This window comes from Spermophilus citellus (genome assembly GCF_964194105.1).
Source record: "Spermophilus citellus genome assembly, chromosome: 2".
Lineage (NCBI taxonomy): Eukaryota > Metazoa > Chordata > Mammalia > Rodentia > Sciuridae > Spermophilus > Spermophilus citellus.
The window spans coordinates 31,717,615-31,745,324 of NC_138183.1; the positions used below are offsets into that span (position 1 = coordinate 31,717,615).

At 38.7% G+C, this 27,710-nt stretch overlaps 1 protein-coding gene across 1 annotated transcript in view; it reads right to left on the minus strand.

Moving 5' to 3' along the window:
- PLPPR1 (phospholipid phosphatase related 1) overlaps positions 1–27,710 on the minus strand; it is a 660,783-nt gene that overhangs the window by 138,516 nt on the left and 494,557 nt on the right. Inside the window, exon 5 of the mRNA XM_081280540.1 lies at positions 11,394–11,501. Within this exon, the coding sequence (XP_081136666.1) occupies positions 11,394–11,456 (63 nt within the window). The 5' untranslated portion in view covers positions 11,457–11,501. The remainder of the gene's footprint in view (positions 1–11,393; positions 11,502–27,710) is intronic.

Consider the following 27,710-nt stretch of genomic DNA (forward strand, 5'->3'; position numbering starts at 1 on the left):
CAGTATAAATTCACAGTTAGAAAATGCAGAACACCAAAGGAAAAGAGGAAAAAAAAAGCAACTGGAAAGAAAAAGTGGATGATTTTGTAATAATAATAATAAAATAATTTTAAAGCTACAAGATACAAAAATAAATTTATTTATCTAGAATTCAATGTCAAGGTAGATTACCATTTCGGATTAATTACAATATAAAGACAACGTCAGGTAAAGGTTAAGAATATTTATTATCTATAGGACTTTTGTTGAAAAAACTACCAAAGGATAAACTTCAATTGGAAATTGAAAGAGGAAAGGAATAAAAGCAGCAATAGCAATCGAGAAAATAAACATGGAATAAATGTAAAGAAACCCTCATTGAAAAAGATAGTGAAAAATTTGCTATTATTTTACTTGATTTAAAATCAAGAATGACACACAAATGTTAGATATAGTGGTGCACCTGTAATCCCAGAGGCTTGAGAGGCTAAGACAGGAGGATTGCAAGTTCAAGACCAGCCTTAGCAATTTAGCAAGGTTCTACACAACTTATTGCAATGCTGTCTCAAAATAAAAAGGTCTGGAGATGTAGCACAGTGGTTACACCCCTGGGTTCAATCCCCAGTACCAAAAATAACAACAACAACAAAATACAAGCATTCAAAGTAACATAAGAAAACTCATTAATTGTTCAAGAGAATGACAGAACAATTGATGAATCTCATTTTTAAGCCAAATATATATTTAGAATTTAAGAATAATTTTAAAAATACTTGAAATGTAATCTATCATTTTAGCCAATAAGGGGGGAATGGGATTAAAACAAATGAAGTGATCTAATCTAAAAGGCAGGGAATAGGAAAAAAACACCATGCTTATTCATAATTTAATAATGAAACACCTGAGGTATTCTCTTTAAAGTCAGTAACAAGAGAAATATGTTTTCTATGTTACCACTATCCAACATTATACAGACAGTCTTAACAAAGCAATAAGAATTAAAGGCATAACAACTAAAAAAGAAAAAGTCTATTATTTGTAGATAATGCAATCATGTGAAAAATTCTACAAAATATACAGACACACTCATAAAATTAAAAATAGAGCTTTTAGAAGTTTCTTCAAGAAAATTCACATACAAATATCCTATACTGTAGCAACAAACATCTAGAACAAACATGTTCCGATCCCCTAGCAATTCTACTGCAAGTGTCAATCCAAGGAAGCTCTTATATAAATGCACACAAAACTAGAAACAAGGACACTTTCAAAAAAATTGTTAAGAGTAAAAAAAAATAAATTAAGCAAACAAATGAATCAAATTGTCCCTTAGTGAAGTATACTTGCATACTTAGAATAAAATGCCATGTTTAAAATGAATGATCTGGGCTGGGTTGTGGAGAATAAAATGCCATGTTTAAAATGAATGATCTGGGCTGGGGTTGTGGCTCAGCGGTAGAGCACTCACCTAGCATGAGAGGCCCTGGGTTCGATCCTCAGCACCTCATATAAATAAACAAAATAAAGGTATTGTGTCCAACTACAACTAAAAAATAAATATTTAAAAGAATATTTTTAAAAAGTGAATGATCTGTCAATATGTATAAATCTGTATAATGTTGAATGAAAAGGCAAACCGCAAAAGTTAGTTTTCAGAAGGTATTATTTATGTAAAATTTCCCTAAAATGTTATGTATAAATATGAACATACTAAGAAAAATACAAAACATGCATGGGAATCATGTAGGGAAAGGAAGCTTCTAGCTTCACATATGTAAGCACTTCTGGATCCACGACCGCAGGACTTTAGCATATCTGCAAAATTTTGTTTTCTTTGAAAAAATATTTGAAGCAAATATGACAAAATTTTAAGCTTTGGTCTTGAAGATGTCTGTTTCGTTTTCCATGTTTAAATTCTTTTATAATTAAAAAAAAAACAGTTGAAAAGATATTCATTGACCCCACTGACATTTTAACCAAGTTGTTTTTGGCCAAGTTTTCTAATGCCATCATTATAATACCTGGAATGATGGATGGAACTAAGCATTAGATAAAAAATGCATGGGAATCATAGGGCCACTTTGAGATTTACCTCCATCCTCTCCATTTTTCTTCCTATTCTACTTCACTTCCTCTTTCTTTTTCCTGCTGGTTTGTGAGAGAAGTCATGATAGATCTCGAAGTTCCATACAAAATAAGAACAATCTAGCAAGAAAAAGAATAAACTATCTCTCCCCTCGCTGTCTTTTAGAATTATGTTTGTATCCAGGTGAGCTACAGGAGGACTAATTTATCTCTTTAGCTTCTGCTCTACCAGCCAAGTTCATCATCCACGCATTAGAGAGCTGAAAACCTTCAGAGACTACAGATTCTAGCAATAAATTAAATCTCTTACTCGGAGACTTGGTTTCTGTTTGATTTTTGAGAAAGATCTAAGGTAAAAGCCCTGGAAGGAGGATAAAGACGATGACAAATGACTTATTCCCCAATTTCTCCCAGCTTACTTTAACATTTTATTTTTCTTACGACAAAGAAGAAAGCGGTTCCAAAGGTAGTGCTATCCCCTTTATCCTTTCTGCATGAGCAGCAACAATAAGAATTCCTTTTCCTTCATCACAAGAACAACAGTAACCAGAATCCACAGTATGCATATCATGGAGCTACTGTCTGATCTGTTTGGCCCTGTGCAGCCCATTTAGGGCAGACTATATAGAAAGTCATGTTTATTGTTGTGAGTTGATGTCTTTGCTTATCTTCTCAGAGGTTTAGCTTAGACCGAGTCTGCCTGACTCTTGACTTATGTCAGTTAGCATCTCTGTCCCAACCTTCTCTACCTTTTCCTGATTCTGTTAAACAAACAGGTTCATGAAAATCAACAGAGAATAAATCCTCAAGTACTATTAAACTGCCAACCAATATCCATAAGGTGAAACTCAACAATAGCCAGACACACACATTTGTCCAAAAATCAGAGTGCTCAAAATTATCTCAATACATAGACACAGATGCATTTATTTCAAGGTGGAATTGACTTTAAATTTTAAAAAATTTATCAAAATAATTCATAAGCTGTATATTAAAAAATCCATACACTAAAAGTACATTTTTGCTAACTAAGTAGTAGTGTAGCCCGAGTGTCTGTTTTCACATAGATAATAACATATCAACATGAAGGTTCCTCTGACATTAGGTCAAAAACATGCCTATGGTAGAATATGCCAGAGCTGACCCTTGGAATGGCGACTATGCCGACAGGAAGATCAGGCACTGACTCTTCAGCTCTTTTTACTGTCATATTTTAAACTTGATCTTTAGGATGAAAAATGATCCCTTAAGTCCTTATCTTCTTTTTTTTTTTATTGTTGGTTGGTCAAAACATTACATAGTTCTTGATATATCATATTTCACATTTTGATTCAAGTGGGTTATGAACTCCCATTTTTACCCCAAATACAGATTGCAGAGTCACATCAGTTACACTTCCACTGATTCACGTATTGACATACTCATGTCTGCTGTATTCTGCTGCCTTTCCTATCCTCTACTATCCCCCCTCCCCTCCCATCCCCTCCCCTCTTCTCTCTCTACCCTCTCTACTATAATTCATTTCTCCCCCTTGTATTATTTTTCCCTTTCCCCTGACTTCCTCTTGTATGTGATTTTGTATAACCCTAAGGGTCTCCTTCCATTTCCAAGCAATTTCCCTTCTCTCTCCCTGTCCCTCCCACCTCTCATCCCTGTTTAATGTTAGTCATCTTCTCATGCTCTTCTTCCCTACTCTGTTCTTAGTTACTCTCCTTATATCAAAGAGGACATTTGGCATTTGTTTTTTAGGGATTGGCTAGCTTCACTTAGCATAATCTGCTCTAATGCCATCCATTTCCCTCCAAATTCTATGATTTTGTCATTTTTTAATGCAGAGTAATACTCCATTGTGTATAAATGCCACATTTTTTTATCCATTCGTCTATTGAAGGGCATCTAGGTTGGTTCCACAGTCTTGCTATTGTGAATTGTGCTGCTATGAACATCGATGTAGCAGTGTCCCTGTAACATACTCTTTTTAGGTCTTTAGGGAACAGACCAAGAAGGGGAATAGCTGGGTCAAATGGTGGTTCCATTCCCAGCTTTCCAAGAAATCTCCATACTGCTTTCCAAATTGGCTGCACCAATTTGCAGTCCCACCAACAATGAGCAAGTGTACCCTTTTCCCCACATCCTCGCCAGCACTTGTTGTTATTTGACTTCCTAATGGCTACCAATCTTACTGGAGTGAGATGGTATCTTAGGGTGGTTTTGATTTGCATTTCTCTGACTGCTAGCGATGCTGAGCGTTTTTTCATGTGCTTGTTGATTGATTGTATGTCCTCCTCTGAGAATTGTCTGTTCAGGTCCTTGGCCCATCTGTTGATTGGGTTATTTGTTATCTTATTGTCTAATTTTTTGAGTTCTTTGTATACTATAGATATTAGGGCTCTATCTGAAGTGTGAGGAGTAAAGATTTGTTCCCAGGACGTAGGCTCCCGATTTACCTCTCTTATTGTTTCTTTTGCTGAGAAAAAACTTTTTAGTTTGAGTAAGTCCCATTTGTTGATTCTAGTTATTAACTCTTGTGCTATGGGTGTCCTATTGAGGAATTTGGGGCCGACCCCACAGAATGTAGATCGTAGACAACTTTTTCTTCTATCAGACGCTGTGTCTCTGATTTGATATCAAGCTCCTTGATCCATTTTGAGTTAACTTTTGTGCATGGCAAGAGAAAGGGATTTAGTTTCATTTTGATGCATATGGATTTCCAGTTTTCCCAGCACCATTTTTTGAAGATGCTATCCTTCCTCCATTGCATGCTTTTAGCCCCTTTATCAAATATAAGATAGTTGTAGTTTTGTGGATTGGTTTCTGTGTCCTCTATTCTGTACCATTGGTCCACCCGCCTGTTTTGGTACCAGTACCATGCTGTTTTTGTTACTATTGCTCTATAGTATACTTTGAAGTCTGGTATTGCTATACCACCTGATTCACACTTCCTGCTTAGAATTGCTTTTGCTATTCTGGGTCTTTTGTTTTTCCATATGAATTTCATGATTGCTTTATCTATTTCTACAAGAAATGCCATTGGGATTTTGATTGGCATTGCATTAAACCTATAGAGAACTTTTGGTAATATCACCATTTTGATGATGTTAGTTCTGCCTATCCATGAACAGGGTATATTTTTCCATCTTCTAAGATCTTCTTCTATTTCTCTCTTTAGGGTTCTGTAGTTTTCATTTTATAAGTCTTTCACCTCTTTGGTTAGGTTGATTCCTAAGTATTTTATTTTATTTTTTTTTTTGAGGATATTGTGAATGGAGTGTTTTTCGTCATTTCCATTTCAGAGGATTTGTCGCTGATATACAGGAATGCCTTTGATTAATGTGTGTTGATTTTATATCCTGCCACTTTGCTAAATTCATTTATTAGCTCTAATAGTTTCTTTGTAGACCCTTTTGGGTCTGCTAGGTATAGAATTATGTCATCTGCAAATAGTGATAATTTAAGTTCTTCTTTTCCAATTTTTATGCCTTTAATTTCTTTTGTCTGTCTAATTGCTCTGGCCAGTGTTTCGAGAACTATGTTGAACAGAAGTGGTGAGAGAGGGCATTCCTGTCTTGTTCCAGATTTTAGAGGGAATGCCTTCAATTTTTCTCCATTCAGAATTATGCTAGCCTGAGGCTTAGCATAGATTGCTTTTACAATGTTGAGGTATGTTCCTGTTATCCCTAGTTTTTCTAGAGTTTTGAACATAAAGGGATGCTGTACTTTGTCAAATGCTTTTTCCGCATCTAACGAGATGATTATATGGTTCTTAATTTTAAGTCTATTGATGTGGTGAATAACATTTATTGATTTCCGTATATTGAACCAGCCTTGCATCCCAGGGATGAATCCTACTTGATCATGATGCACAATTTTTTTGATGTGCCTTTGTATCCGATTCGCCAGAATTTTATTGAGGATTTTTGCATCTAGGTTCATTAGAGATATTGGTTTATAGTTTTCTTTCTTTGAAGTGTCTTTGTCTGGTTTAGGAATCAGGGTGATGTTGGCCTCGTAGAATGAATTTGGAAGTTCTCCCTCTTTTTCTATTTCCTGAAATAGCTTGAAAAGTATTGGTATTAGTTCCTTTTTAAAGGTTTTGTAAAACTCTGCTGTATACCCATCCGGTCCTGGGCTTTTCTTAGTTGGTAGTCTTTTGATGGTTTCTTCTATTTCTTCAATTGATATAGGTCTGTTTAGGTTGTCTATATCCTCCTGACTCAATCTGGGCAGATCATATGACTTAAGAAATTTATCTATGCCTTCACTATCTTCTATTTTATTGGAGTATAAGGATTCAAAATAATTTCTGATTATCTTCTGTATTTCTGAAGTGTCTGTTGTGATGTTGCCTTTTTCATCCCGTGTGCTAGTAATTTGAGTTCTCTCTTCTTCTCTTCGTTAGCATGGCTAAGGGTCTGTCGATTTTATTTATTTTTTCAAAGAACCAACTTTTAGTTTTGTCAATTTTTTCAATTGTTTCTTTTGTTTCGATTTCATTAATTTCAGCTCTGATTTTAATTATTTCTTGCCTTCTACTTCTTTTGCTGTTGTTTTGCTCTTCTTTTTCTAGGATTTTGAGATGAAGTATGAGATCATTTATTTGTTGGTTTTTTTCTTTTTTTAAGGAATGAACTCCATGCAATGAATTTTCCTCTTAGAACTGCTTTCAATGTGTCCCATAGATCCCGATATGTTGTGTCTGTGTTTTCATTTATCTCTAAGAATTTTTTAATTTCCTCCTTGATGTCTTCTATAACCCATTGATCATTCAGTAACCTATTGTTCATTCTCCAAGTGATGCATGATTTTTCCTTCCTTCTTTTATCGTTCATTTTCAGTTTCATTCCATTATGATCAGATAAGATGCATGGTATTACCTCTACTCCTTTATATTGTCTAAGAGTTGCCCTGTGACATAATATATGATCTATTTTTGAGAAGGATCCATGTGCTGCTGAGAAAAAAGTGTAACTGCTTGATGTTGGGTGGTATATTCTATATATGTCAATTAAGTCTAGGTTATTAATTGTGTTATTGAGTTCTATAGTTTCCTTATTCAACTTTTGTTTGGAAGATCTGTCCAGTGGTGAGAGAGGTGTGTTGAAGTCTCCCATGATTATTGTATGGTGGTCTATTAGACTCTTGAACTTGAGAAGAGTTTGCTTGATGAACATAGCTACACCGTTGTTTGGGGCATATATATTTATGATTGTTATGTCTTGTTGGTGTATGGTTCCCTTGAGCAGTATGTAGTGTCCCTCTTTATCCCTTTTGATTAACTTTGGCTTGAAATCTATTTTATTTGATATGAGTATGGACACTCCTGCTTTTTTCCGAAGTCCATATGAGTGGAATGATTTTTCCCAGCCTTTCACCTTCAGTCTATGTATATCTTTTCCTATCAAATGCGTCTCCTGTAGGCAGCATATTGTTGGGTCTTGTTTTGTGATCCATTCTACTAGCCTGTGTCTCTTAATTGGTGGGTTTAAGCCATTAACATTTAGGGTTATTATTGAGATATGGTTTGTTCTTCCAGCCATATTTGTTTATTTATGTTACTAAACATGGTTTGTTTTCCTCTTTGATTATTTTCCCCCCTTTACTGTCCTACCTCCCACTGTTGGTTTTCATTGTTGTTTTCCATTTCCTCTTCCTGAAATGTTTTGCCAAGGATGTTTTGAAGAGATGGTTTTCTAGCTGCAAATTCTTTTAACTTTTGTTTATCGTGGAAGGTTTTAATTTCATCTTCCATCCTGAAGCTAAATTTCGCTGGATACACGATTCTTGGTTGGAACCCATTTTCTTTCAGAGTTTGAAATATGTTATTCCAGGATCTTCTAGCTTTCAGAGTCTGTGTTGAAAGATCATCTGTTATCCTGATTGGTTTACCCCTAAATGTAATCTGCTTCCTTTCTCTTGTAGCTTTTAAAATTCTCTCCTTATTCTGTATGCTGGGCATCTTCATTATAATGTGTCTAGGTGTGGATCTCTTATGATTTTGCACATTCGGCATCCTGTAGGCTTCTAGGATTTGGGATTCTGTCTCATTCTTCAAGTCTGGGAAGTTTTGTCGTATTATTTCATTGAATAGATTGCTCATTCCTTTGGTTTGGACATCTATACCTTCCTGTATAAGTTTGGTCTCTTTATGTTGTCCCATATTTATTGAATGTTCTGCTCATGGTTCCTTAACAGTCTTGCTGAGCTGTCTATGTTCTTTTCAAGTTGAAATACTTTGTCTTCATTGTCTGATGTTCTATCTTCTAAGTGTTCTACTCTGCTGGTAGTATTCTCAATTGAGTTTTTAAGTTGGTTTACTGCTTCCTACATTTCTAGCATTTCTGGTTGTTTGTTTTTTATTACCTCTATCTCCCTGTATAGTTGATCTTTTGCTTCTTGGATTTGTTTATGTAATTCATTGTCGAAGTGATCTTTCATTGACTGATTTTGCTGTCTAATGTCTTCCTTGAGACTCCAGATCATCTGAAGCGTGTATATCCTGAACTCTTTATCTGACATTCCATCTGCTGCAGCTATTACCTCTTCTAAAGTTGAGTTGACCTGCATTGCTTGTGGTCCTTTCCTTCCTTGTCGTTTCATACTGCTCGCGTTTCTTTCTGCTTGGTGAAACTGTTGTGTTTTTGAAATTTTCCCCCTGTACATTTATATTGCTCTTGTATAGTTGAAAAGTCTCCCTTGCAGGGCGGGTAGTGGCTTTGCTCCTCCTCCAGTTGGTGTGATGTGTCTACCACGCCCGCGGACCCCTGGGCCTGTTCTGCCGGTCGGTCGCAGGTCTGCCTACCTTGCAGGTGTGGGCGGTGGCTCTGCTCTACCCTTACACCAATTGGGGTGACATGTCTACCATGCCGGGGGGTCGCTGGGCCTGTTCCGGGCACGGGCGGCGGCTCTGCTCTGCCCCTACTCCAATTGGGGTGACGTGACTACCACGCCGGCAGGCCACTGGGTCTGTTCAGGGTGCGGGCAGCGGCTCTGCTCTGCCCCTACTCCAATTGGGGTGACATGACTACCACGCTGGCGGGCCTCTGGGCCCGTCCCGGGCATGGGCGGCGGCTCTCCTCTGCCCCTCCTCCAATTGGTGTGACGTGTCTACCACGCCGGCAGGCCACTGGGCCTGTTGTGTCGGTCAGTCGCAGGTCTGCCTACCTTGCGGGCGCGGGTGGCAGCTCTGCTCTGCCCCTTCTCCAACTGGGGTGACATGACTACCACGCCCGCGGGTCGTTGGGTCTCTTCCGGATGCGGGCGGCGACTCTGCTCTGCCCCTATTCCAATTGGTGTGACGTGTCTACCACGCTGGCAGGCTGCTGGGCCTGTCCTGCCGGTCGGTCGTAGGTCTGCCTACCTTGCGGGCTCAGGCGGTGGTTCTGCTCAGCCCCTACTGCAGTTGGGGTGAAGTGATACCACGCCGGCGGGTCGCTAGGCCTGTTCCGGGCGCGGGCGGCGGCTCTGCTCTGCCCCTACTCCAATTGGTGTGACGTATCTACCACGCCGGCAGGCCACTGGGCCTGTCCCGCTGGTCGGTCGCAGGTCTGCCTACCTTGCGGGCTTGGGCGGCGGCTCTGCTCGGCCCCCACTGCAGTTGGGGTGAAGCGATACCACACCGGCGGGTCACTAGGCCCACTCTGGGCACGGGCGGCGGCCCTGCTCTGCCCCTACTCCCATTGGTGTGACGTGTCTACCACGCTGGCAAGCCACTGGGCCCGTTCCGCCGATCAGCCGGTGGTCTGCCTACCTTGCGGGCTCGGGCGGCAGCTCTGCTCAGCCCCCACCGCAGTTGGGGTGAAGTGATACCACGCCGGCGGGTCGCTGGGGCTGTTCCGGACGCGGGCTGCAGCTCTGCTCTGCCCCTCTGGCCCCCACAGCACTCAGCAGGATCCGGACCGAGAAGCAGTCTCCGCGGGTTCCTCAGCCCTGGGTCAGAGCAGCTCCGGGAGCCAGAACTCGGCCGCTCTGGGCTCCGTGCATGCTCTGATAGGAGCAGGCTCCAAGAAGCAGCCTCCGCGGGCTCCTTAGCCCTGGGACAGAGCAGTTCCGGGAGCCAGAATTCGGCCGCCCCGGGCTCCGTGTATGTTCTGATCAGAGCAGGCCCCAAGAAGCAGTTTCCACGGGTTCTTTAGCACTGCGCCTGAGTAATTTGTCTGTGAGACGCAGGCGAATGGCAGCCTGAAATTACCTGTTCTATGGTTGAATGAGCTGCGATCAGTCGAAAACAGGGATGATGACGTCAACTCTCCAAGATGGTGGCCGCTGGCTTCCTCTGTGGTCTGACCGGTGGAGAACCGAACTGGACCACTTCCTTCCCCCGTCTCAAACCCAGAATTCAGCACTGTGTACCGTGATTGCACAACTGGCAGGAGCCCACAGAATCCACAACACTGTATCTTTGCATTGCTATCTTTTGCTTCCCAGCGCGAGCCGCAGATTCTAGCCACGGGGCGATTTGCTGAATAAGCGGCGTGACCCTCCGTGCGGACAAATCACTCGCGTTTGAGCCCCTGTAGCTGATCTTCGTGCGATGAAAATCCTTCCACTAGGTTTTGGAGCACCCCAGTTTTGCTAGAAATTCCTAACAAGATAGTTTTTAGCTGTTCTAACTCATCATTCTTCCGAACAGTGACGCGGTACACAGGAGTGATGCACTCCCTTTGCCTCCATCTTCCCCCTCTCCCTTATCTTCTTGAGAAGACAAAAGCAGTATCTTTGGCAAATCAACATCTTATTCTGAGACAACCAGGTAAACAGATTTTTATTTAATTTAAATCGTGATTCCAAATTTCCTAAAATTCCCAAAAGGATGCTGGAGAAACTGTTTTCTGGCACACAACTGGAGCAACCCAACAAAGTAATTCATGACTAAAAGAAACCATACATTATATAAGTTCCCAACACCTCACCAAAGAAAAGTCCCAGTGGAAATGGGCAACTTTATGATTTTTTTAAAAATTTGGGCCCCAGGGCAAAAATACCATAAAATAACAACATCAGTAAAATTCTTGCTTATTGAATTCTTAAAAAGGATATTTAATTTTAAAAAAGAATTTAATTAAAATGCTGCATTCTCTTTCATAGTTAATACGTTCAGATCACAATTGCAAATAAAATAAATAATTATTCTGTATCCCAAATATAAAGTTTAAAAGCCTTCCTATTTTCTGTCTTCCTATTTAAGAAACATTTTACATAATTATTTTCCAATATTTACCAAAATTTAACTATCAATCTTAAAATTAAACAACTGTATAAAACAATCCAAGCTCTCAGCATAAAATCTGCTATCATTACAATTTACCATAAATTTTAAAAAGTACACATACCTCAACAAATATAAAACATGGGATGATGGAATAACTTCGTTGAGTGTTGTTTCCTACAGCCATTTCTCAGACCATGTAGCAAGACTGCACCGTCTAGAACTGTCCAGACTGAAACAGAAATAGATTGCATGGTTTAAGAGCCATATGTTCAGAAGTCCCTTAGGTACATTCATAAAAATATCAGCAACCCTCTAGATAAGCAGGCTGTGTGCAAACAATGCAAAATAGTGACCTACAGCACAGCAAAGCGAGACTAACAATCATTCCAATGAAAAGCAAATAAGAGATACCAGCTATAAATAGTCTTAGAGCCAAAATGACCAGGTAGGAGGCCTCTTATGCACAGAGGTATAGCAAATAGAATTCTGGTTTCTAGGCTTTGCTTAGTGCCTTAACCTGGTAGACTGCTGTCACATCATGAAACAGTTTACAACATAAAACATTTGCTGTGAGTAGCTATTCCTGCCTGTGCCTAATCCCTCAGTGTGCAACCCCGTTTCTTAGGCCCTTCCTTCTGTCTTTGGAGCTTTCCATCAGTGCACTAACCTCTGACTTCCTTCCTTCACCATTATTTGCCTTGACTACACAGCCATTAACTGCTTTGGGTTAATACATCACTGATCTGTCTCTCTGGGTTCCCTTTGCCCAGTGTATGATCCAGACACAAAACATTAAATCTATATTATTCTCTCAAATTATAAGAATGAAATAGCTGGACAACAGCACATAACTGTTAAAATATTTTATTAGAATATCCCCAGCCTGCTTCAAACTGAAAATGTTCTTGAATTAGGAGTTAGGTTATTTTGGGGTTCTTATTTTATGAAGCTTGCCAGGTAAAATCATTTTTTCTTGACACTTTTTATTCTCTACCCAAAGCCATGATACACATGTTTTATATATCTTCTCTTGACAGTTATCTTCTACCTATTCAGTTCTCTGTCATTTCTATCAACAGTTCTTCTGGATTGTGATATGAACTACTCATCTACTTGAATGGCCAACTATACTTTTTTTTTAAAGGTCATGAATTAATGTTAATATCTGTATTTCTCTCCTTACTAAGTCTTCCCTTACCCTTTTACAGAATAACATTTCAAAATATGACCTTCTCTTTTTGAGGTGCCAACATTTTGCTTATGAATTAAAACCTTCTCAATCAATTTTAATATTACATGCTTTATAAGTTCCTACCAATCACAGTATTTAAATTATCTGACTTTTTAGATAGCTTATTTTTCCTTTAAAGATGGATATTATCTGTTAAAAATAATACTCACAATATTATTATTTCACCTATTTTTGATTTAGAAAGAATATTTTCTACATCAAGAAAGGAATCTACATGCATACATGTTTTTACACATTGATCTGGCAATCATGTATCATTTTCATTTTACCTTTATTAACTTAAATCCTAGAATTCACTTATCAGTATTAAAAATTCAGATTTTCCTTTTAGCAACAACTAAATACAGTAAAATATATATGAAAAGAAAAAATTTAGTTATGTCCAAGTGGGCAGGGGTATAAGTAAAAGCCAAGAAATTAGACACCTAGTATTTTAGATTACTTCTCCAATTAAAAAGAAGAGTAATATAAGGGAGAATAAGGGACAAACATTGGGGTATCATATGAAATTCTCCCTTATCTTAATTTTTCTGATTCAAAATGCAAGACAGGTGTGCATGTATGTAGGTGGGAGTGAGAGGGAATGAGAGGGAATTATACAAAGGCATATTTTTTGGGGGGAGGGGGTTACTGGTGATTGAACTCAGGGGCGCTCGACCACTGAGCCAACCCTATTTTGTATTTTATTTAGAGTTAGGGTCTCGCTGAGTTACTTAGTGCCTCACAGTTGCTGAGGCTGGCTTTGAACTCGAAATCCTCTTACCTCTGCCTCCCGAGCAATGGGGATTACAGGCATGCACCACCACGCCTGGTCCCCCAAGGCAAATTTTATATATCATGCAATTCACCCATTTCATAAGTACAATTCAATGACATTTTAGAAACTTAACAACTTGTATAACTATCACACACACAAAAAAGTTTAGAACTTATCACTGCCCCCCCAAAGAATGCCTATTTTCTATTAAGAATCCTTCACTGTAGAATATTTTCTACATCAAGAAAGGAACCTACAGTATTACCTCCTTTACTGTCTTTCAAGCCCAGAACCATTCGTCTACTTTCTGAATTTATGTTGGATATTTTGAGTAAATATGATCATACAATATGTGGTCTCTTATATCTGGCTCCTTTCATTTAGCATAATGTTTGAGATTTCACTCATATTGTAGCACGTATCCCCCTTATTATTACCAAATAGTATTTTGCCATATGGCTATAACAAGTCACCAATAAATATAGGTATAAATTTAGGTCATTTCAAATTTGTTTATTGTATCCCATCTTTTTGATAATGATACAAATAACATCAATGTGCAAGTCTTTGTATGGCCATATATTTTCATTTTCATGGTAGAACCTATGAGAGTTATTAGATTACATGTTGAATTAAGTTTAATTTCTAAGAGACCTGTCAAAATGTTTTCCAGAGTGGTTATGCCTTTTTACATCCCCACCAGCAGTATATGAGGGTTCCCATTTCTTCACATCCTCATTAACATTTTTATTATCTTTTTTATTATAGCCATTCTAGTGGGTATGAAATGGTATCTCATTGTGGATGTAATTTGCATTTTGGTAATAACAAATAATGTTGAGCATCCTTCTTTGAGCTTGTTAGCTATTCTCATATCTTTTTTTCATGAAATATCTATTCAAATATTTTCATTTTGTGATTGGATTGTTCATCTTATTTCCAAGGTGTTCGAACTATTTGTATATTCTGGATACAAGTCATTTATCAGATATGTATTTTGCAATTACTTTCTTCTACTCTCTCCCTTGCCTTTTAATTTTGTTAATGATGTACTTTATATGCATATTTTACTAGTATAATAATTTTTAATCAGAGACGATTCTTGTTAAACTTTAATTTCAAAGATGATTGGATACTAATACAGGGATGTGGGTGTGGGGGTTGTTTTATTTGGTTCAGTTTGTTTTTTTGTGATCCTGGGGATTGGACTCAGGGACTCATTTGTGCTAGACAAGTGCTCTATCACTGAGCTATATCCCTAGTCCACTAGTCCAGATTTTCAACAGCAATTTAAAATGTAAAATATATATATATATAAAAGTTGAGGTCATGATGAAATGAAATTAAGTGTTAAGAATCATAAGAAAAGACAACTTAGAAAAATAGATTCAGTGAATAAACAATTTATAGAAGAAATATGGCCAAGGAACATACGAAAAATATTCACAACCTCATTAATTAAGTCAGATTAAGAAAACTAAAACAAACAACACAGATATTTCACACTTCTGAAATTGGCTAAAAGTAAAAGTCTGATAGCCTCGAGGGTTGAGCAGTATGGAGCAGCAGATGCTTTTCCTCACAGCTGGCAGGAGTACCTTGCAGAACAACCACATCCAAAAATGATTCAGCAGTTTTTAGTATGGTAGATGCTCATTCTTTTCACCAAACCCCACACACACACACACACAAAAATACCCTTGTAAAAATTCTCACCATACAAAAATCATTTGCATTTCCACACATTAACAATAAACTATTTGAAAAATAACGAAAAAAATTCCATTCACAATAGCATCAAAAATATGATATCAGTTATGTTTCACCAAGGCAGTAAAAAGTCTGAACACTGAAAACTAACACATTGATATAAAAAATTGAAGATGAAGTGAAAGTAGGGGGGAGGCATCCCATGTTCATGGATTGGAAGAATTAATGTTGTTAATGTGGTTAAAAGACTACTTCCCAAAGTAGTTTGCAGATTCAATGTAAACCCTATTAAAATTCCAGTGGCATTTTTCATAGAAATGAAAAAAAATCCTAAAATTCCTATGAAATCAGAAAAGTCCCCAAATAGTCAAAGCAATCTTGAACATAAAAGAACAAAGCCAAAGACACCATTTCCTGATTTTAAAATATATATTTCAAATCTACAGTAATGGAAACTATTTCTTTGCTGAAGCTTTCAAGTTTTTCACTTGTTTCGAACACATTTATGATTGTCATTGAAGCATTTGGAGGATGTCTACTTTACAATTCTTGTCAGATAATTCTAACATCTGTATTATCCTGGCATTGGTGTCTGTTGGTTATCTATTCAGCTTGAGATTGTCCTCTGACAGCTCCAGCAGATGAAGCAGAAATACTCTGTGTATTGGCATATGAAGAGGAAAGTCCAAGATCTCCATTTGTCCCTCTAATACTTGGTTGAGGAGGGGTCCTTTGTTACAGCTGGCAGAGGGAAAGTTCAGGCTTCCCACTAGGCTCCACTGACATCACTCTAGCAGAGATGGGGAGAGATATCTGCTTATTGCTTCTCATATGGCCTCTACTGCCACTGTGGGAAGGTGGCCTTGTTTTTGGTGAGTGGAGGTAAAACTCCTGACTTGGGCTTCCTTGGATACTACTACAATGAAGAGGGGGGAGGGGTGCCTCATTACTGCTAATTGGAGTGGCAGTCTTGACAACCCACATTCTCTCCCCTGTCACTGGGGGGGGGGGGAGAAGCTCACTACCGCTCAGTATTAAATAAAGTCCTGGCTCCCCACTTGACTTTCTCTGCCATGGCCATAGCAGGAGTCTGAGGACTCTATTTATAGTCTGGCAAGAGTCGATGTCTAGGCTCACAACCCAGACTTTGCTGGCAGGGGTAGTGTTTGGCTGGGGCCAAAAAGGTATTATCTAGAAGTTTTCTGGCTTGTTAGGCTTTTGCTGGACTTTTGTCCTGTCTGTTGCTAATAACGTCTGCAGTTGCCAGTTTTTTCAGACCTCAATCTGAGATATGCAAAATAAAAAGAAAATCCTGGAACTCACTACTGTGTTGTTCCTTATTATCTGAGGTCCTTACCAGTTTGTTTTTCTCTGCCTCTAGGACTATTTTTATGTTGGTTTTTCATATAATGTCCTAGGTTTCTCGTTCTACATAGAGAAATAGAGAAAAATACATCTTCCTCCACTCTCTCAGAAGCAGGAGTTGTTAAAAGTCTTTTTGAAGAATATCATACATGAGAGCCACAGAGATTCTTGTGTAGCCCAGCTCTGCTGTGTTTTCATGAATTTGAGTTGTTTGGTACCTCAAGATTCAAAATACCAGAACAAACCACATCATTCATTCATTCTTTATGTGTCCCTAATTTGTATCAGGTAATCCATAAGCATGATTAGAAGCAATGAGCTAGCAAATACTCAGAATTCCAAGAGCTGACATATCTCAAGAAAAGACTGAAAAACAAATATACAAACAAATACAAGAATATGTTATAGGCACTAACATAAAATAAATAAGAGGAATAAGGGTAGCACAAAAGAATCATCAGTTCCAAATCTTGGGGTCAGAAATCTCTTTTCTGTTATTCATAGCAGACACAACGTCAAGACTCATGATATGTTTTTGAAGCCTATGAAAAGATTTGGGTTTCTTCTGAAATAAAGAGAAACAACTGTTGGGTAGAAAAAGGTTTTAATATATAATTAATATATTCAAGTTTATACCATTTCAATTATGAAATATAAATTTTGCTTTTCATGGAGAAAGAGGCCGATGAAAGCAAAATGACTAAGAATCACAAAACAATAATGCAGCACTGGTAGGAGGAAAGAGAAGGAAAGGTTTGTTAGAGGAAGTGGCCATTTAGGTTGATTGAAAAAGATTACCAGACAGAGGTGAGAGAAGCATTTTAGCTAAAGAGAACATCAGGAGTAAATGTTCCAGAGATATGAATAAGCCTAATATATCTAATATACCTAATATATCTGTGAAACTCTGAAAAGCAAACCAGGTCAAATGTATGAAATCCAAGAATAAGATGTAGATGCTTCCAAAATCTGTTTATGTACATGCAACTCTTTATGCAAAAGTTCATAGTCAAAATACCTTAAGGGGAAGAAATACAGGATTTGTTATTTCCATATCAGATGATGTTATGGGTTAGATATTAGGCGACCCTCAAGTCTCATGTGTGAGATAATGCAGGAATATTCAGAGGCGAAATAATTAGGTTATGAGAGCTATAATCTAATTATGGATTAATCCACTGATATGGATTAACTGGGTGGTAATTTAGGCAGGTTGGGTAGGACTGGAGGCCGTAAGTCACTGGGGGCATGCCTTTGGGGTTTGTGTCTTGTCTCTGGTGAGAGAGTGCTCTTTCTTCCTGGCTGCTTTCCTGTGCTGTGCTCTTCTACCATGATGCTTTGCTTGCCCTGTGGCCCAGAACTATGGAGTTGATTGACTGTGGACTGAACCTCTGAATGCATGAGCCAAAATAAACTTTTCTCCTCTAAATTGTTCTTGTCAGGTCTTTTGGTCACAGTGACACAAAGCTGACTAAAACAGATGGGAAAAAAAAGGAATCCATATTGATAGACACTGTACTTTATTAATTAACTCAGATTAAGTTCTTCATTTCTAGGCAGTATCAGAATTCCCAATGAAGTCAATGAAATCTCATGTGTTTCCACAGAGTTTCTCACAAAATTTCCTCTTTATGCAAAATATAACAAGTCCTATTTAACTCAGAACAAACAAAAGTAATTATGAACCTTGAAGTGTCTGGTGACAGAGCACACTGACAGCATTGTCTTGGAGACAGGGTGCAAACAAGCCTCTTCATTTTTATGCTAGGCAAAGTTGAATCCTGCTGACCAGTCAGGGAAGTTTTAAGTAACAATAATGCCCTTGAAAGAGTCCCCATGACTCAGTGGGACATTTGCCCAGCCCTAATGTGAGTTAAATTGCCAGTTGCCAAAGTCACAATGGCTGCAGTCCTCAGCGGCTCAGCTTTTATGATTTAGGAGTGCTAGAGCTTGCTCCTTGTATAGACAGTGTATGTGGAGCTAATCTTGCTGAAAATACTCTGGTAGTTCCCTTCAAAGTTAGGATGGTCTGAATGAATAGAGTTAACTAAAATAAAAACCCACAAAGGCAAAGGTTGGTTCAACATATGGAAACCAATAAATATAATCCATCACATCAATAGACTTAAAGATAAGGATCATATGATTATATCAATTGATGCAGAGAAAGCACTCAACAAAGTATAGTGCCCTTTCATGTTAAAAACTCTAGAAAAACTAGGCATAGTAGGAATATACCTCAACATTGAAAAAGCTATCTATGCTAAACCCAAGGCCAACATCATTCTAAATGGAGAAAATTTGGAAACATTCACTCTAAAAACTGGAACAAGACAGGAATGCCCTCTTTCACCACTTCTATTCAACATAGTCCTTGAAACTCTAGCCAGAACAATTAGACAGACAAAAGAAATTAAAGGGATAAAAATAGGAAAAGAATAATTCAAACTATCTGACATGATTCTATACTTAGAGGATCCAAAAAACTCCACCAGAAAACTTCAGCAAAGTAGCGGGATATAAAAATCAATAAATGAATCAAATGCATTTCTGTACATCAGTGATGAATCCTCTGAAAGAGAAATTAGGAAAAGTACCCCATTCACAATAGCCATACACAAAAAATAAAATAGTTGGGAATCAATTTAACAAAAGAGGTGAAAGACCTCTACAACGAAAACTACAGAACTAAAGAAAGAAATAGAAGACGACTTTAGAAGGTGGAAAGATCTCTCGTGTTCTTGGATAGGCAGAATTAATATTGTCAAAATGGCCATACTCCCCAAAGCCCTATACAGATTCAATGCAATTCCAATTAAAATCCCAACATCATTCCTTATAGAAATAAAAAAAGCAATCATGAAATTCATTTGGAAAATTATAATATTTTTAGGATTGTTTGGTTGGGGTTTTTTGTTGTTGGTTTGGGTGGTCAGTTTTTGTTTTGTTTTTGGTACTGGGGATTACTTCCAGGGGTGTTCTATCACTGAACTATATCCCCAGCTATATATATATATATATATATATTATATGTAATATATATATATAATCATACACACACACACACACACACACACATATATATATATATATATTTTTTTTTTTTTTTTTTTTTGAGACAAGGCCTTGCTATGTTGCCCAGGCTGGCCTTGAACTTGCGAGCCTCCTGCCTCTGCCTCTAAAGTTGCACTACCATGCCCAGCTAACAGATATTCTTAGAAGCACCAAAAATATGTAAAACTGCATGAATAAATGCATAAAGATATTTCTAAAATGGTAAACTCTTACAACTCCATTAACTACTAAATTTAGTGTTCATAACAATCTGAAAATGATTTACATGTGAAATTTTTCTCTATTCTAACAATTTGCAGAGAAACTAGAGATAATTGTAAACTGAATTAGCAAGAGCAAAAGGTAATTTCAAAAGAAGAGTCACAAAAATCTTTTCATTTCATTTTGCCACAAAATATTTACTGTTGGAAGTAGACTCCTTTTCATGGTTTTGTTATCCTAAGGAGTAGGGCCTCAAAAAGCAAGCAGTGGAAACAATCTTAACAACCTTAAAATAACCCTGAAGGGATTTTGCTTCCATCCAAGACAAAGCAACAAACCAGATTTCATGCCTGAAACAACTAAACAATAGACAAGAATAAACAAGACAACATTATTCAAGAGGTTGGACTGAGGCCATGAAGAGATCCCAAAAAACTGAACAAACAGAGAAACAGAGGTGAGGCCTGAGATTGCCCCAGCTATATGGCCTGAAGAGAGTCTGTAGGCCCCAGCATCAGGAGAGGAACCAACAAATGGTCCTTGGTCTCCCTGAGCTGGGTAGGAGGCCAAAACAATTGGAGTTGCCAAGGCAGAATTCCAGAGGGCAGAACGCAGCATGGAGAGCGTGCCTGGAGGTTTGCAGAGGGTCTTGGAGTCTTCCGCAGAATACTCACAAGCACATGCAGAGGAGGAAATTACCAAAGCTCCACAGAGAAACCACCCAAAAGGATTAAGGCAACAAAACATAACCATCAGGAGTCACACAGACCGCGAATATTTTTGGTCTCACTAACCAAAGTAAAAATCCTCCTGGCTCACCAGGTATCAGGGAGAGTAGTGAGGTTTGATAGAATAATAACTCCAATATGAAAACATTTCTTCTTGGGGGACCCCAAGCCATACTGGGAAGTACTCTTTGTAGCATGAAATTTTTATCCTTTAGTTTGTCTATTACAGAATACTGAATATTCTCCAAGCTTCCTTTTATTTTTTTGGAAGACAATTCTTAACATAACAGCTAATCTTTGGGCCCTGAATGTGTGTTTTTCCCTAGTGTCAAACTCCACCCACCCAAAGCCAGTGTGGTGACAGCATGAGCCATGGCCCAGGTCATGGCAAAGGCATCTCTGATGTGAATCTTCCTGGAAGTTCCTAAAAATTTGGTTGGTTTAAGATTTAAGGTAGAGTATGACCAGAATCGGGGTGGGGAGGGGGAGGTGGGTAGAGTTTATTTCCTATGATTTACAAATCTTAATTGAAAGTGAAAAGGATTGTAGTAAAAAAAAAAAAAAAAAAAAAAAAGGAAAACTAAAAGGTAAGGGGAAAAAATGAATTAGAGTTACATTTCGTTTTATTCCCCAGTACTCAGGGTGAGCCATAATCCCCGAATGCTGCTCATCTTTAACACATGTTAAATAGGCATTAACTTCCTGGGTGGTTCTGAGCTACCCCTCCCTATTCTGGATCATTTCTATTCAGTGCATGAGCTCCAACCAGGATCACAGTTTGCATTTAATTTTCCATAGCTGGAAAAACTTATCTCTATTTTAAAGCAACAGACATTAAGGGATAAGAACAAATCAAATGAGAATGTAGGTGAATGCAGAATACATTTCATCAATAGGTCGTGTGGGATTTAGGAATGCACTACTTAGGCTTTTAAGAGAAACACTTTATTCTGTTCAATTTTAGAGATGCTTTTCAAAGCCTGTCAAGGATGACAATGTGCAGACCCACACACAATAGGAGGGGGCACTGGCACTCCCTTTATCTCCAGTCTCTTTCCTCCAATTTCTCACAGTCAGATTCATTGTTCCAGCTCACGAACTAGCTCAGATTAAGGCAAAAAGATACAAAGGAACATAAAACCCACAATTGAAGGAAACCTAGAATTGGCTCAGATCTTTGTAAAATACCCAGATTCGGGGCCCCACATTGTTGCTGAGTAACTTTTCAGACCAAGGGGTAATTCCAGGGCTCCAATAGTATGTTGGCCTGGTTCGTAAAGCTCAGTCCTCTGCTGTTTCTATTGCTTTGGTCTGAAGAGTCTTCTCACAGTACCTTGGTTTCTCTTTGGATCCCTGCCCAAATCTCAATGAATGACTAGGACTCAGTGCTTCTACTTCTCTACATGAATCCCTTGAATTTACCAGTATGCCTGGTACACACTGCAGTCTTATGTCTGGATGGACATTCTGCAAGACAGCCATTGCCCCTTGTCACCAGCATATGACTTGATATCTAGGGTCCCTGTTGCTGAGCCTCTCATAGATAAGTGGTCTTTCTAAGACAGAAGTCTGCCTGGTTAAATATCTCACCTTGCTATACCTCTGCCAAAACTCCACAGTCCCATCTTGCAACCCTCTCCATCCTATGCTCAACACGCACCCCCCTACCCCCACCGCAACCTTTGAGCATTCTAGCTACTCACTCAATGTGCCTCAGTTACTTCAGAGCTCCAATGAAATGTCATTTTCAATGGGAACATTTCCTTGCTCTCCCTGCCTGATTTAGGTCTATGATACACTGTCACCATACTCTTTCATTATTTATTATGTAATTGTTCCATATTTGTTTCTTTTCTGTATTGTCGTTTTGTCCTGTGAGGCCAGAACAACCTTAACACCTCATACAGTGCCTGGCCTACAGCAGGTTCGCAACAGATACTGAAATAAGCAAAGCGCCTCAGGTACTTGGTTCCATCATGAGTCCTCTTTTCCCCTGTGTCAGTTTCTCAGCTTCAGATTCCATCTTAAGGGTCTTGGGTCAGTCCTCCTACATTCTCGCCTGAAGTCAATCCAGGTCTTGGCTCAATTCTTTCTATTTGCTCCAAATAGCTAAGACTCACTCCACCTTAGAACCAAAGAACTGTGACAAAGTGTGTGGAAGTTCTAGAAACTAAATGTAAACCAGAACACATTTAAAATGTAAAGTTGAAAGAGGAAAAATTATTCCACTGAATTCTACCTCTGGGCCTTACTGATATGCAAAAAATCACTTCCAATTACTACTTTAAAAAGTATATGCTGAAGTTCCATAAAAAAATTTAAATAAAAACCCTCAGGTTCATCGAATAGTAAGCCATCTCTGTTAAGACTAGTCTTTCCAGAACAATGATAAGCACAATGATGATACCAACCACCAAGTTCAGCAGGTGGCCTGAAACAGTTGGGAACAAACCAGAGAGCATGGTAGGGCCAAAATCCCTGATGAGAAGGCTCCCTTGGATCATTATGTGGTGCACCACCTGGAGAACTTCTAAACAGGGAGACACACACCTCTGAGAAGAGCATCGCCAGTTTATTTTTTAAGATACTCTATTGTTTACCTGTAACTTTCCACTAGGAAAAAAACATAAAAGTAGAAGGACACAAAGATATTTTCTTAATTATAAAGTGGTAAGTTAATGTTTCCTTCAATAAAATTAAAGGCTGAAAGAAAATGAGGTTTTGGTGCTCTGTTAAACAGAATCCTTGAAGCACTGGAGCCAGAAGGGGATGGGGGGAGGGAGGGGGAGAGGGAGGCAGGGAGGGAGAGAGAGAGAGGGAGAGAGAAGGGACACACACAAACATACACACTCACACAGTCCCCAAAAGGGCTGAGACATTGGGAAAGATGCTGCAGAAGTCATTCTCAGTTTGAAGTCTTAGGAGAAATAGGCAGAGAATAATTTGTCATTGCTCTCAAATTAAAAGTAATGAATGTGATTCTTAATCATACCTATGTATTTGTATTCTTTGCATCTTGCTCTGGTTACGAAATTTCAAATGCAAAAATGTAATTGCAATTACCAACAACAAACTCATAATTAAACCCCTGTCATGTTGTCATCATGATCCATATTGTAAGACTGACTACATGGAGGTAAAGAACTGGTTTCTTATGGTAAGAACCTTCTAACAGTGAAAAATGTCCAGTGATCAGCTTTAACATTAATTTGTAGTATGTTAACTTCTATTCTGAAATGGGCTATATCCCAGAAAGGCTCTGGTGTTGTGGTGTCATAACACTTTTTACTAAACTCTTCTGAAGTCAGGCTTTAAGAAGAAAGTTCCATTGTTTCCAAACACCCATTAATCCAATGTGGCTTTATTAATTACCCGCTCAGTTCCAGGCCTAATGTTAGGCTCTGACTGATATAAATATGAGTCAAGCAGGCATGGACAGGAGGCAGCTTGAGACCTAGCAAGAGGGAAAATGCTGGAAGAAATACAGAATCTATTTTTTTAAAAAAAATGAATGTAGACCATGAGAATTCACAGGAAGGAGGAATTATTTTCAAGGATGATAGTTGTGCTGGCCCTGTGAATGTATGTAAGTTATGAAGAGGCTCTGGAGAAAGAATTTCTAGGTACTAGGAATGGAATGAGCCAAGTATGAAACAGAATATTCCCTCCTGCATTTGTGGTATGAAACTATGTTTAGGCAAGTTGGGCTAAGATGATAGAGATACAGAGGAATAACCATTGGGTTTAGCTAGAATGGAGATAGAATGGCACTTAGTAACTCGGCTCCTAAGGACTTAAGATTTTCTTAATTTATTTTGGCTAAGAACATGCAAAATGGGTGGTGGTAGATAATCACTGGAATAAGGGAGACTTACCAGGGGCCACTATCATTTAGATAACAAGTAATTAGAATGACACGAGGGCTAGCTTCAATCCAATTTTTGTGTTCTTGAGATGAACAGGGAGAAGAGGTAGAGAGGAGATCCTGCTTGAATTAGAGCCTCTAGTAAGTGGCCTGGGAAGGGTATTTGTTATGTTATTAAAGTTAGAGGGACCAAAGTGCCCTGTCAGAACTCCTGCCAGCGGCTCCCCTCCACTGACCTCTGAATTCTGTTCTAGTTGTCATCTCTACGGCACGGTGATTTCTAATGATCCGAGAGACAGGGATCATTAATTAAGGAGAGAGAAAAGGTAACCTAAGTTCAGAGTGGGAAATTGCTGGAGAAGAGAGGAAATGCCCCCAAAGACTAGAACTCTAAAGCTGCTGCACAAAAGTCCTTTTGGCTGTGGTGGTTCCAGGGTATTAGACAGCCCTTTATGGTCTTGCCTGCAGGGATGTATGTCACAAGCTGTTGTGCTCAGTGGGGAGGCTGTGATACTGTTGTTCTGCCAAGCAAGGCTGCATTTTCCAATTTAAAGCTAAGCTGCCCAGGAGCCAGGCTGTTTGTTTTCAGGAGAAACAAGAAAAAAAATGTGTGTATAAGGCAGATGCTGGAGAGGTACAGAGACACAGAGAGACAGAAACAGTCTGTGAGTTGAGACACCGACTCCTCCTGTACATCCACTCCCTGAAACCATGTTTGGTTTGTCAGTAGATGCCCCAGCATCCCCCAAAAATCACTGTGAGAAAGTCCCTGTTCCCTCATGGCAGGATAATTAACTCACTATGAGACCCAGTGGGATCTCACAGGACACAGGAAAAAGAAGTGAGAGAAATTCCTTTCACCACAAAAGATTTTGGAGAATTCAGACAATGTCAGGGTAAGTTTGCCTGGACTGTTATAAGATCAGAGAGCACTGTGTATGTTCTGCGACTGAACCAAGCTTAGGATTTTGAATGATCATTAGTTTGCTCATTAGTTTCCTTGACAAACATTTATTGAGTACTGACCATTTCATGCCAGGTTTTACACAAGGATACAGCTTTAAATACTCTTAGGTTTTACATTTAATATGGTAATGCCTTAATTTTGATATGGATAGAGAAATGCCAACATCTTTTCCTAACATGACAAGCTTCTATCTTCATCTAGTATTCCTGATCTTCTTTACCCTACATATACTTTCTCTTTTATCTGTGCTACTTATCATTTGATAGACTATATCATCTATTAGGTAGATTTATTGTCCTTCTCCAAATTCTGGAATGTAGTTTTCACAACTCCACGCCTATTTTGTCCAGCAGATGTAGCCCAAGTGTCTCTTGGGAAAATGAACAAATAATTGCAAACAAGATCGAAACAATTTCTCTTCAAGATCTCTCATGGGGTATTGAACAGAGTCTAGGGGGTCAGGAAAAGTCTCCCTTGAAGAACTGATCTTTGGATGCCTAGGAATTGGAGGGTAGGAAAGTGAAATGTCTTCCTGGCAAAGGGAATCACAAGTGGGAAGTTCCTGAGATGAGAGAAAGCATAAACACATGGCCGAAACGTGCAGGTAATGGAGACATGGGATGAAGCTGGAGCAAAGACGGGGCCAGGCAAGCCATGCTAAAAAGTATGGGATTAATTCTAAGAATTAACTCTATCAAAAAGTTTTAAGGAAGAAAAACTGTCCTGGCCTAATTTGTTTTTTTAAAGGTTGTGCAGGTGGCAGAGAATGACCTTAGAAGAGTAGAATGGGAATGAACACAGTGAGTGAGGTGGCCAGCTGAAGTTCCTCATCTAGACAAGAGGTGGTGGTGGCTTGTGTTAAGGGTAAGATGACAGGGAATGAACTTTAAAAAATAACAAATTAGAGTAAATAGTTAGGATTTAATAATTGTGAGAATGGGGGGCTGTCAAAATACTTTTCCATATTTATTTAAATCCATCAAACTACAACATACTTTTATTTTTTGCATGCAGTGGTGATGAACAGGTAATAGAAATTTTTTTTTTTGCTTATTCTCCCATTAAATCACCTGCAGCCTCCTCTTCAGTCTTCCCCACAAAACCCAATCATTTCCTCTCAGCCTTCATCTGGTGCAGGATTAGGCACAGCATGACACAGACAAGGCCTGAGAATCACCTCACAATCCCTCCTTTTAAAATACCACTTTTAAAGAAAAACAACAAAATAAAAACATATTGTAAATTTATTCCCCAAATAAGTCAGGGTCCCTAAATGTATATTAATGCTCATAGTTATTTTCTCTTTGCCTTTCCAACTCCCACATAGCTTTCCAGGCACAGTTTAATTTCTGCTTCTTTCTATGAAGCCATCTGAGATGACTGCATTCAACTCAGCCCTTCATTCATAACAACTGTCCTTTGATCCACCAATCAGTCATGCACACTTACCATCTGAGCCATGGATTCGGAACTGAATTACAGGCAGCATTACATCATTAATGATTGGGTGGGAGAAGACAACTCTTAAACCCTGGCCAGTCCATGATTTGCCTTTTGTGCTCTCGTGTCTTTGAGGCATACTACAAAGTTCTTATTTAACTTTCTAGGAGCACATGTGTTCTCTTTCCACCTCAATTATAGACTACAAAAGTGATCAACTTATAAGTTCTTTGTCTCTACAATAGAGACCAGATGGGCATCAAGTAGGCACTCAGTAAATGCTGGTCTAATGAATCGTCATATTTGCAAAAGACTCCGATTCACCATAGTCACTCATGAATATGCAAATCGGAAGGAAAATAAATGTCAAACAACTAACAACACCATTTGGGATCAGGTTTCACCTGGTCCTTTTGCTAAAATTACTCAAAAACAGAAAAAAAATAACTAAGTTTAATTTTCAGTGTAAACAAAGTGTAAAAGGCAAGGCTCACAGGAATGGTGGAAACAGAAAAATGTATACGGACACACAAAGTTAGATATTTGCTCACTGACCATGCTGCTATCTATAAATAAGCTTTGGGAGAAGCTAACACTTCTTGTACCTGTTCTCTTTTGGCTCCATACTTTTCTAGCTTATAGCCTATAGTGAAACCTGGGCAGATTCACTTTCATCCTATGCTGCATCCTGATGTCCCTAGAATCCACCTGAATAGCAAGATTTCTAGGTCAGCCTCAACTGCATCACATGAGTAAATGTAAATAACTTTGCATGTTGATTAAAAGGAACTTGTTTGACAGACTTGAGCATGAGTCTGAGAGTCTGACATGCGTGGGTCTGAACCCAGGTCACAACTGGAATCAAGTTAGTAAACCGGATTGAGTCCCTGTGACTTGCTGAGCTTCTCTATTCCTTCGTATCATGGGAGGTCCATTACAGACGTGTGCAGTGTTCAGCTTATGCCAGCTGTCTGTACGCGCGTGTTGAGTGAAAGCTCCTTACACTCAGTAATTGCACTTAAGTTTTCTATTTTGTCCTTCTCTGTCCACACCTCACTTGTAGGAAGAAACCACTATG